General features: G+C 54.1%; 3 protein-coding genes across 3 annotated transcripts; 1 reads left to right on the top strand and 2 right to left on the bottom strand.

Moving 5' to 3' along the window:
• Positions 1 to 893: 893 nt before the first annotated feature.
• On the bottom strand, positions 894 to 3,503 carry G647_05015 (uncharacterized protein; the record flags this gene model as incomplete). Its single annotated transcript, XM_008729350.1, has 1 exon — positions 894 to 3,503. The coding sequence occupies one exon, from the start codon at positions 3,501 to 3,503 to the stop codon at positions 894 to 896; it is 2,610 nt and encodes an 869-aa protein (XP_008727572.1).
• A 4,992-nt stretch (positions 3,504 to 8,495) lies between these two features.
• On the bottom strand, positions 8,496 to 9,866 carry G647_05014 (uncharacterized protein; the record flags this gene model as incomplete). The annotated part of the gene is made up of 1 exon (XM_008729349.1): positions 8,496 to 9,866. One exon carries the CDS (start codon positions 9,864 to 9,866, stop codon positions 8,496 to 8,498), a length of 1,371 nt encoding a protein of 456 aa, XP_008727571.1.
• Positions 9,867 to 11,050: 1,184 nt separating this feature from the next.
• On the top strand, positions 11,051 to 11,890 carry G647_05013 (uncharacterized protein; the record flags this gene model as incomplete). The annotated part of the gene is made up of 1 exon (XM_008729348.1): positions 11,051 to 11,890. One exon carries the CDS (start codon positions 11,051 to 11,053, stop codon positions 11,888 to 11,890), a length of 840 nt encoding a protein of 279 aa, XP_008727570.1.
• Positions 11,891 to 12,266: the final 376 nt, after the last annotated feature.

Here is a 12,266-nt window from a genome sequence, read left to right as displayed (position 1 = left end):
GGTAGAATACAACAAGGTAGAATACAACAAGGTAGAATACAACAAGGTAGAATACAACAAGGTAGAATACAACAAGGTAGAATACAACAAGGTAGCACAGCAATCGAAGGTGACCGACCGCATGCGTCGTGGCAGGGCGCAGTGTGCAGAGTGCAGAGTGCAGAGACATCATAGCGGGGTACACAGACATCAAGAAGGACACGACAACTCAGGGCAGCATGATAGGTGGCAATACAAGGAGAAGGAGTTACTCGGTGCAGGCGAGATCAATGACCGGAGACGGGGGATAAAAGGGACATACAACAACACGAAACGAGTCTGGAAAACCCAACCGTGATGCAGCGGTGAGGAAGCAATGAGGGTGACATGACAACTGGGCGAGCATGACTTACTTCGTTACGGCGCCATCGTAGCTGCCTCGCGAGTGTTGCATGCATCGCACTTACCTACTCGGCGGCAGAGACGCTGAGTGACAGACCTTACCTTCGTTTGAAAACAACACATGGGCACATCAGCGCATCAGTAGCCAGAGGCTGCTGTGTGAGAGCGAAAAACACCTACGATCAGGACGATCTGGCTCAGTCAGTCTTGTATCTCACACACGTGGTCGTCTGATCAAAGTTACATGCAGCCTTTTTCGCAGCCAACAGAATCTCGACCGTTACGTAAGCGAAAGGAAAATCTGGGCTCACAGCTTGGGGGACTTTGAAAGATCATGATAATTCGTTACCCGTGTTCCTGAAGGCTGAAAGCCTCCCCTGAGATCGAACCAACGTCGGTGTTACCACGTCCGATGGCGAGCGAATGCGCCGGCCCTGGTGGCCGCTGGCTCCCTAAACAATACTGGTCAGTCCGACGACAATGATCCACCCACCGTAGTCCAAATCCCCGGCCTAGATGAACGCTGGGCTTCCGTTTGCCACATTTTGTTCGCCTGCACTCGTGCTCCTATCCCCTCGTCGACTCTTGAGAAAGTTGCTCACCATCCTCTTACTGCCAAGGAGGCCGAACATTTTTGCCGCACTTCTCCCGGCAGAGTAGGATCTGGATGGCATTGCGTCCGTTTCGTCTGGCGCAAGTTCCTTGTTCGGCTCAGTCACATCTTCAGAGATTCTGGGCGCGACGCTCAATCGGTTGTCCCCGAACGTGTCAGGATGGCCAAACGTCCGTTTCCCGAGGTACATGCTATCGAAGGGGCGATTGTGTGGAGGCACATCCATATTGAACGGCCGAGAGAGTCGGGCCACCAGATGGTGTTTGGCATTCTCACTCGGACTCTCGTGTGATCGGCTGGGTGTGCTCGAGACGGAGCCTTGAGGCGTCGAGTAGACACCGTTTCGAGTATAGAACGCCGTTTCGCCAGCCTTCTGGCGTAACCGACCCGTGGAGGGACCGTTTCGGAATTGAAGATGGAGTCGCCCTGGCGTGCTAATTGGCGGCGAGCCCTCTCGAGCCGCCGGACTGTTTTCTTTGCCCGAGCTTTGAGGTCTGAGAGGCTTCTGCGGTTTTCTATCCTTGAACATCTTTGCCAGGTTTCCTGGGCTTAGCTTCCGCAGACTCCTACTGTCCTTACTCCCATCATCGGCCTTGTTGGAAATGTTGCTTAGCGCATCGGCACTCAACTTGTTGCGTAGCTGATCGTGAGCCTGACTCGGAGCAGTGTCAATGCGCACTTTCGGCGTCTCCGTTCCAGGGAAGGCGTTCAGATCAGCGCGAGGAGTTCCACCGGTATTGTTCCCGGAGAGCATTTCATCTCTGCTGGCCGAGTCCTCTTCGGACCTAATCTGAGCTCTTTCCCGGGTGTGTGGGTTGTGTTCGGGCGCAGAGAGTCGCACATCGACTGGGTCTGACCATGGATTCCATTGACTTCGATCACAAGAAGCATGTTTGACTGGCAAGATCGACGCCATCCCCATTGATTCAGATCCTGTGTGCGCTGGGGCAAGCAGCTCCTCTGAACTGTCGACTGGAAGGCGGTACTGGTCGTTCGATCCACCATTCGTAGTTCGCGAGTAAATGCTGGCGCTGCTCAAAGCAAACCGAGGTCGATTCATCACAGGATTGCTAGAATGTCGAGTGATGATGACGCTTGCGCCGTCCGCATCTGCTGCATGGTCGCGACCGCTGCTTCGGCTCCTGCTCCGGTTACGAGCCCGACTTCGCCTCTCGTTCAGGAACTTCTTGAAAGGACTTGGGGTGTCCGGACTCTTTTCGCTCGAGAAGGGAAAGAAGCTTGACTGCGATTCTTGCTCGACTAGCCGCTCCCGTGCCCTGCCAGAGTTCTCCTTACATCGGGCATCCGTCGTAGGATCATTGGTTGTCGAATCCAGGTCCCACGAGGTAGAGCGACTGCTAAAGCGCCGGCTCTGATGGTCGGCCGTTAAAGTCGCCAGCGAGGAATCGCTCTGCACTGCTCTGACAGTCTGTCTTGCCGCAAGTAGACCTCTGTTGACCCCTTCGCGCTCCTGGTCGAGAGTCTCGACCGCAAGTCGCGTCCTTTCAACTTCTGCTTCTTCTTCATTGATTCGTTTGATCAAAGCAGAGTAAACTCGTTGAGTGTTAACAGCAGAGGCTATCACACCATCGTTTGTAACTGGCTGTAGAGGCTCGCGGAATATTTCCACTCCTCCGATATGTTTCCCTGCAGATGACGAAGGCTGGTGTGGTCCACCGTCTTCCTTGATGATCGACAATCGATTGCGTTCCATCAGACCTGAACGCAAACCAATGGAGCCCGTCATGCTGGAGTTGGTCCAGCTGGTCACCCGGGATCCTCCATTGGAGTGAAGGCTCTCATGGCTCGTCGCAGACGCAAGAGTATAGGAAACCTTGTCCAGGTCTTCGAGGACATCATGTTCGGGGACAGAAGGGTCGAAATCCGTCTTTCGCAGAGTATCTTCAGCGGCTGCGTATGCATCAAACCCACACGGAGGCCCGACATCCCGGTCTAGCTCCGAAAAGTAGTTGCGCTGGGCCTCGAGCTGTTGAGGGGGAAGGGTGTCTTTCCTGTTCCAAGTCCTTCCAATAACCTGTCGAACACGGTTGCGAATCGTCGCAGTAAACGAGGACGATCTCTTGACTGCGGGTGGAAGGTGGGCATCTGCAGTCAGACTTCCACGAACCGATTTTCTGAACTTGTGATGCTCTTTCCTGTCGATCTTGTGGAAGCTATACAGCTCTAGTTCTTGTGTGTCGTGATGATCGGACCCGCCAAAGTACTGTGCTCGAGCAAGCTGGACGGCTTCGTCGTGCCTTTCCCATGGTGAACTTGAGCTCTTGTGGAATACGGTTGTGCTTTGCCGACGAAGGAATGGAACAGAACGTTGGATTCGCAGACGAAGGTTGCTACTTTGGTGTACCGTCGCGAGGGACCTTGACTTCCGGATGCGTCGACGGTAAGAGGATGGCAGTGCTCGGTAGTTTTCAGAACCAGCCTCGGAGGAGATCATAGCATGTCTGGCAGCAACCATAGCGAAGCCATCGCCTCCAGTTCTATTGCTCATACTGGATGTATCCAAAATTGCAGGCCTGGGGATATGGCGGCCTGAGGAGCAGAGCACAAGTACAGCTCGTCTAAGTAGTGCATGTCCATGGCGAGGAAGGAGCGACCCTTGCGCATGGAAGCAGCATCTCCCAGGCTCGAGACAAGAGCGATGGCGGCAAGCAGCATCTTGAGTGAAACGCCGTGGAATGATGCCACTATCAGGAATGGACGTCCACGACTATGCGGCTATGTATCAGATCCGGGTATTTTTTTGAGCGACTCATTGTGATCAAAATCGTCGAGAACCCCATGCACATGAATATGGGGTCGTGACCACCATCATAGGAGGCTGCGGATGGTCGGTGTCTGGATATACGGCTTGCCTTGAGTATGCCGGTCTCGAGAGGCGTCGACGCGACGTGAGGCAGCTTGAAGCCTTCGCCGTCGAATGAGAGTGGCATCGCCATGGAGGGTGGATCGAGTAGTCAGCCACAGAAGGTGTCACATCTAGATGAAGGTCAGCAAAAACCGATGCACCGGACTGTTACTTCTCACGTCTGGAGACGAGGATATCGACCTGGTTGACGCGTCGAGCACGCTTCGGCAGATCTAACTCAATCCCATTCGCCGTCGGTGGAGCTTGCCTCGACGCAGCTGAGGATGTGCAAGCTGGTGTGTGCCCCTCGAAATCGCACGTCGGATTGGGCGACATTGAGTTCTAGCAGGCAACCAATCATGCCACCTTGTGGGCGGAAGACGAGTGGCAAGCAGATCATGTGAAGCACGCGGGATGAGCCGGCGGATCAGGCGACACAGCGACACAGCGACACAGCTCGCTGCGAAGCGCTTTACCCTCGCTGACTGGCTGCATGAGCACTGCCCTGGTGTCTCACCAAACTTCCAGGTTCCGCTCTTGCGAACGCCCGAGGCTTGCTGCACTCTCAAAATTAGAGACAAGCTGAGGCCCCCAGATGCGACTAGCACTTCATTTGCTCCGGTCCTTAACTTAATCAGTGAACGTCGGACGCATGTTTCTACGCTTGAACAGCAAAGTCTCAATGTTGAGCAAATGTGCGTCTCACCCACTGATTATTGTGCGTTCTCGGTTCGGAGTGGGGGAATTTCTGCAGCGGCCGTCCGGGGACAGGCTGAGGCATTTTCATTCGCACGCAGGGACTTGAACCTTGCGAAAACCCAGGGAGGTCGCGGAATTCCTCATCTCAGCACTTGTCAAGGGACTGCATATGCAACACGCCAGAACTGAACAGCTGTGCATGGCAGCAGACGGGCGATTCAAGTGCGCTCTCACTTTGGAAGCGAAGCCAGAAATGACATGTTCAACCTTTTTTTTGGGATGATTCGTATATGAGTCTCTCTCCGTGTGGAGGAGTTCGTCTGTACTGTGTAGAGTACAGGTAGTTTGCGATGGCGCTATACCCCATCGCAACTAATATTGGTACATGAGCAACAAACCAGCTGCCGCTTCATTACCAAAAATCCGTACACCCCAAGTCCATCGCTTTTCATTCTTCACCGCGAGGTGCTTTTAGAGCCCATATGTTCAGAAAGATCGACAATCCCCGCCCAAGCTAGTTCCACAGGGACCCTTTGCTTGCAGCTGCAGCTGCAGCAAGTCGTCACCAGTAGTGGAATCTGGCGTCATTGATAAAGGATAAGGCGTCGGAACACATGCCTACGCTGAAAAGAGTAGGGTGACTGAAAATCGCAGTCGAAAAATAGATGATTGTGCGCTGGCCCCCATGCAAGCGTCGCTGAAGCTTGGTGGTGTCAATTGCGCCCCCTAGACGCCGTCGCTGAACCCCAACAAGACAGAATCGAGATGTGCCGTAAAAGCGGTGATGGAGAAGTAGCGGTAATAACAGAAATGCCAATCGGGTGGGTGCGGTCGTAATGTCATCGCTCGTAGGGTATCGGAGTCGTGAGCACCCCCTCCTGCCCATGTCCTCTGCCCGGCATGGGGAAATTCGCCAAGATTGGGCAAAGCAGGAATGGGTAAAATGGAGGATAGGTGGGATTGGTTGAGATGTCGTGTGTTGGGCGTGTTTTCGCTCCTGAGTGGGCGCTACCGCGCTGCAGGGACGTGCTGCATGGTGACATCAGCCTCCGACGATGGAGTCATGAGGCCCGACCGGGAGTTGAGCGGTTGTGTGAGGACCGATCGGTATTGTTTGCTAGGCCGAGTACGAAAGTTGTACATCTGAGAGCAAGCCATGTCAGAAGCTGTGAAGAATACAAGGCTGCAAACAAGCGAGAAGAGTGGAACGTACTCTGCATTCACTGCACTTGGCCCCGGGCGTATCGCATCGCCCACGGCAACCCCGAGGCTGGTTTGAGCAGGAGAACATGGTGCGTTGTTGACGACAGAAGAGCAACACTCGTTAAAAGTGTGGAATCGGTCAACAGTGTGATCGACTGAAGACCGATGACGTCTTCGGAGGATGCCACTGGTGAGGGCCCGAGTGTACCAGAAGACTCCTCTGTGCCTGAGGCGGTTGTTGTACAGTAGCAGTATCGTACGCGAAGGTCGGTACTCTTGTTGATGTGTCTCGTCGATCGTGCGGTGCTTGTGGAGAGGAAGCAAGATCGAAGACTCGAAGGAGGATGAAACGAGAGTGATATACCGGTGCAAAACCAGGGCCGACCGGACAGTTTCGAATAAGGCAGCAATTTGGCAATCGTGCAGCAAACGGGGCTTGAGCCTGTTGACAGGGGTGCAGATCGCATGCAATGAAGATGTCACTGGGGAGGCCGAACCACCAGGGACCACCAAGACTGTTGGTTAGGCAAAGTTTAGTCCACTGGCAGCAGCCTGGCCTGATTCCTGCAACAGGGGGAGCCAGGGACCGCCTGACTGTTCTCCCGCAGGCCGCCCGGCGGTCTCATCACGTTATTCCTTCCCCACCCGCAACAGCAGCGGCTCCAGGGCGTCGCAGGGCATACGTAGGCCTCCCTCCCCAACGCGGTTACCGTAACCCAATATGTCATGCCCACCTCGTCAGGCCATTCTCTGTCACGAAGCTTCGACACCACCCAGGCACAGCATAACCTTGGGTGCTTCCTGTGGAATCATGGCTGAGCACCGCGACACGCAAGTCTCACTGCTGCATTGCTTGATTCAGTTGCTCCGATCCTGCAATACTGAGCATGCAGCAACTCAAAGTCCAGGCTTGCTTGTTGAGCTCATCAGCACCAGCCAGTGCTACTGATCAATTAGCCAGAGTTCCGGGAAAACGGTGGTTTGCCCAACCCATGAAAAGTGCTCGTATTTGTGTTACTCTACAGTTACATTGCGCGTGCTCACTCTAGCAATCCTGCTCTCGTGGTTAGCGCCATCCAGCGTCCTCCGTAGACGCGCTGCGCTTTCCTTATTCTCTCGCATCTGGCTCTCGCACTGCACGGCCGTCGATTGGACCATTCCTCCCAAACTCCGACGGAGCTAAGAAGCCTCACTTAGTCAGACAAGCATAAGGCTCTTGGAGGCAGGCTGCCTTTTGAGGCCTCTCATCCGCAGCTTGAACCGCGACGGATCCTCTCGGCCTCGTCCGCAGGTGCTGTTTTGTACGCAGTACATATCTATTGTTGACTGTCGGCCGCAAGGCCAGTCATCCGTCGTGCATCGTGACCGAGGAGCTTCGTCCCAGTAGACCTGGTGTTATCGATGAGCAGGAGCCGTATGTTCAATTTTGTGTTACGGTCTCAACTGGATGCCAGTTTCAACACGGAGGCTTCGACTGTGCCTGGTATGCTCTTGCGAGCAATGTACTCTGCACTGCAACCACGAGAACGTTGTGTCGCTGGGCTTCACCTTCGGATGCCCGCTCCTAATTGGCACTTTCATTCATTCTTTCCCACCGGCGAGTAGAGCCCCGTCATGCGCCAGAGCTGAAACCACTTGGCGACCCCTGCAACTCAGCTGATGGGCGTAAGGTCCAGACCACAAGTCCGGGAGGAAGGGTCTAGACTGTCTCCGCCCTCGACGCCATGGTTCCTCGGTGCGACGCCACGAAATGGACAGATACAGATACTTCGGAAGTGTCAGGGCTCTTCAACCGGGTAATGCCAACCCAATTTTCACCGAAATGGCAATCGTACGTAACTTCAGCACTCAAGAGCCGGACTGAACCGCAACGCACAGTACTTGTCAATAGTAATCACACTGCAACCTTCAGATCATCGAGATGCGCGTCGGACCGTCCGCCAATACACTACGCCTTCAGTGTCGGGCCATTGCTGACGAGAATGCGCGCAAGACCAACGTCGAATCATCGTCTTGTGTGGGTTATGTCAGCTGCACAGTGACCGGGCAGACTGAGCAGACTCGGGCGGTTGCCGAGACAGAAATCCGAAAGAGATAATCATAATCACATAACGGGATGGGAGGGTGCTCAACAAGAAAGTGCCTGTCGTCAGTCCAATTCGTTGTAGATGTGTCACACCGCGCTCTGGTTCGATTATATTTTTGCGTAGAGAGCCCAACGCAGAGACAGCTGGTGTACACAGTAGAATGTCCCACTGGCTCTCTGGCAGACTGGGTACTCCGTACATACCCGCGGTATCAGGACGTTGTGTGGCTTGGTGGAACAGCCAGCTTAGTGTGCGCCATGCGATTCAGCTAGGCTCATCTTCTTCTGCGTTCCCTTGTGCGGATACAGGCTCAATGTGAAGGATCAGCAGGGGAAATCTCCCAACCGAGTATCCTTCCATGGTACGAATACGCTAGAATGCCTCATCGAAGCTTTTCGAGTCTTCGACAGCTGTCGCTTAATCCATGTTCCTTTACTGGGTAGGCGAATGTTGATTACGGAGGACATCCCCACTCTTATGAATCAGCCAGCCGAAGCACATCCTTTCCTACTCTCATTGTATGAGCACGTGGTCCCGTTCAATTCCTTCAAATGGAAAAGTTCTCTGTCCTCATGCGCTTTCCCAGCCTGGCGAACGCCCATGTCCATTGAATGCCGAACATCCGACCGAGCTTCGCACCTTCATCTCATCCGGTGAGGAGAGATCTGATAATCAACCACCCTCCAATTGCACCAATCGTCGTCGCCAACAACAATCCGTTTCCCTCCCATGTCAGTGCCAGGTAAGCCATAAGACCCACGGCAAGCTCTTTTCTGCGTGCCTGAGCTCGTCTGCTCCTCCAGTCCGGGTCGATATCGAATGGTGCTGCCGTGGGGCCACGTCCACCCTCACCCCCCTGCCCTGCGTTCGCCAACGCCTTCAAAGGTACCGTAGCAGCCAGCACTACTGGACGATGATCCGAGGTTGCAAACAATGGTAGACACGTGTACTTCTGCGGAGTCACCTTGACGTCACCGCTACTTCCACGATCGTTCCAGAAGAAGATTCTATCACACCAGGACGGCCAGCGATGACGCGCCCAGCTCCAGTGTTGTCGATCCTCCTCTTCTCCATTGGCGAAGATGACAGCCTTGCTCCCGTCAGTGTGGTACTTGTAGGTGGGTGGGAAGGTGATTGGTGCTTCCGACAAGCCGTGCAGGGTCTTTCCAGCCTTGACCTGCTGAGTAAGTTGGTCTTCTGCGAGGAGCTGCTGAAAGTGCTTTGGGTCAGCCTCGTTGGTGGTGGGGTGCGGGAATTTCTCATCCACGTCTTGCGGCGACGGCCGAAGCAGTGACGTCCGATAGTTGAGGTCCCCAGCAAAGAACAGATGTGACGATGAAGCATACATGCCGCTTTCAAAGGCCTCATCGACTTGCTGCGACGGATCATTGCCCTGTAGCAGAGGGGCATCTTCATCTTCCTCATCTCTTGACACGGGCTTCTTGCTGCTGGAATCCGGGACGAACACCAGCCTCCTCACAATGTTTTTGTAATCCTCGTTACGCCGCTCCAGGCCGTCCTCCATTGGCGCCAGATGAGCAGACACAAAGGTGAACTCGACTTCGCTTGCCATACCAGGCGATTGATAGCCTATCCTCAAGGCAACCGCGCCTTTGTTGCCCATTTCACTAAAGCCAACACCAACCCCAGCTGTCTTCAGCCATTTCACGTGATCCGCAACATCATCCCTTGCAAACACCATGATCCCCGTCATCCCCACATTGCGGCTTATCACGTTGACATAGCTGTGATCTTTCGAAGTCGAAGCGAGTCTAACGATATGCCGCCAGGCGTTGAAGTAAGGCGTTATGAAGGATCCGCCCAAGAACGCGTAACTAATGGGCGCGAACTCTTGTAAGCAGATGACAAGGAACTCCGGTGAGAGGCTGTTGGCCGGAAGACCGTGGAACAGGTGCGGTGCAAATATGCTGGGATTGACGAGAGTTCGGGCACAGTTATACGTGAGAATGTAGATGTTCAGAGCATTGGTCTGCTCAGGCTGGGTCGGCGCAGCCATTATGCCTCTCAAATGGGTTCCTGTGAACGGTGGTGAGTTTTCCAACAACCTGGATTGCGGACAGGCAGAGAGTGAGTTGGTGCAGGGCCCTCCTGGAGTTGAGCCGATCCAAAGCTGGTTCCCTCGCTACTACATAACGTTCACAGACATCAGGTACGAGCTACCATTTGATAGAGAGACAACTCGATAGAGCTCACGATGCCGTCAATGGACGCTTTTCTGATTCGGATCTGGCTTAGCTTGGCCTGGATTAGCCGAATCCCAGCTTGCGCTTCAACTACGTCATATTCCGGCACGCGTAGCCGTCTGGGTGCTAGCTTCCCTTGCTTCCACGCTTTCCCCAGTTGGTCTTAAGACGACTAGCGTTTGAAGAGTCCAGCAAAAACGTCCTGCGTGTCGTAGAAGCGTCTCCGATGAGTAAATACTCTTCATTGTCGCCCGTCTTTCTCTCGTACCAGGGGCTTCACATGATGTGGATTCAGTCCTTTGATCATGTTGCTCCAGCTCCAGCTCCAGCTGCCACAGATCGCCGAAGGATAATAGCTCAAAGGTCCAGAGCATGAGACTATGCACATCGTCTCAGTCAATGCCCTATATGAGGGGTACCGCAAAGTGCCTGAGACGTCCACTTCGGTGCCCTCTGTTCCCCATTGCTGATGCGGTCAGCATTATTATGTCTATGGCCGTCCTGATCGACGACCTCCGGCCTCATTGTGCTTTTCCGCACGGTATTTGCACTTCATGGCCTGGAGCTAGTATATTGAGGCAACTGTTGCAGACCGAATGTGTCTTGACAGAGTCAAGCTGTTCTCAGGATCATGTTGCTTGGGGGATGAAATACCCATCCACTGCGGGAATATACAAAACGTCTCTCTGGCAACAACGCTTCACCCCGGAGCGTCTTTCTGGTATGAATACTCCCCCTCGTGAATCGTGTATCCCGTCCTTGCGGTCCTCTGTACTGGTTCTGTTTTTTTTTTTGTGGGCTGCAATGTCACTCACAAACGTCGACAATTTCTGCTCTGCTGCCCTTCTAGTCAGCGAGTTCACCCTGTGCAATCCTTCTGCGGGAGGTCTGCGAGAAGGAAAACACCCACCCTTGAGCACAGCTGTGTCTTCCCTTCTTGTCTCTTCCCTGCCTCCTTCCAGAATCTTTTCCAGTGGTCAGACGACAAGAACTCACCATGGCGAGCCGACGCTGTGAAACCACCGACCACCTACGAGCTGTCATTGTCCTTTCACGCACCACCTACGCACAAAACCCAGACGAGAAGGAAGCAAACGCCGAGCACAACAAAGGCACATACGAATTCATCATCCGACACATCCACGCTGAATTGACACATCACAAATGTGCCCCTCCTCCGTCCGGTGGCCGTGCCCCTGACCCCGCCCCAGCAGCCCAGTCCACAAGCTCTGCCTCCTCTGGAGCCGAGATCCAGCTGCTTCCACTACCCTCCCCATGTGCTGCGGCCTCGGAATTTGTAAACATCAACCTCAGCCGCGTCCGACTCGAAGCCAACATCGAGGAACTCGCTAATCGTGGCAACGACGAGCTCGTGAACCTTCGCTCCGCTCTTGACTCCTACGAAGCCGAACCGAACGCGCCAAAAAGCCATGTCATCCTCGCGATCTACGAGAAGAAAGGCCTCGGTACCAACATGATGGGCATCAAGGACTTCTTCAGCCGATATAAGCGCCTCACAATTACGCTGGTCATTCTCGAAGAAGTGCGAAATCAATGGGACTACACCTACCGCTGCTATCTCATGCACAAACTCCTGCGCTCGACAGAGTTGCCACACCCGGACAAGTACCTGGACCTGCTCGAAGATATGTGTGTGCTGGCCTTGGAGAGAAAGAAGGATACGGACACGCTCGCGGAGCTGGTGGCGCGGCTTGGTGCTCCTCCTCCCACGGCCCCATGGCAGATCGCACGAGACCAAGAGAGGGAGGAGGTCGCTCAGTGGTGGCATGACTTTGAGAACATGGTAGCGCGCGACCAGAATTTGCAGGATCGCTAAACGAGACTCGGTTCTAGGGGAGAAGTCATTTCGGAGCGAGACGAGATGAGACGAGGTGATACAAAAAGAGTGGAATGAAGAACTGGCTTCAGGTCGGTTTGTCGGTCGGTTGCATAGCTTATGCTGGAGACGTCCAATACCCCCTCAAGCACCATGTGCTCAACACCGAGATAGCAGTGCCATTGCACCGAGATAGCAGTCTCATTGTGAGCAGTAATCAATGATGATGAAAGGCCATGGCCATAGCGCCAGGCGGTCACACACATACATACTGCTCCCTCCTCCTCCTTCCTATGTACTCAGTACTTAGTACTTCACATCCAGTCATCAGTCCACATGCTGATGAGCCCGAGTCCTCTCCAGCTCCGGCCCTTGT

The sequence above is a fragment of the Cladophialophora carrionii genome (assembly GCF_000365165.1).
Source record: "Cladophialophora carrionii CBS 160.54 unplaced genomic scaffold supercont1.4, whole genome shotgun sequence".
NCBI lineage: Eukaryota > Fungi > Ascomycota > Eurotiomycetes > Chaetothyriales > Herpotrichiellaceae > Cladophialophora > Cladophialophora carrionii.
This window is presented reverse-complemented; position numbering and strand designations above follow the sequence as displayed.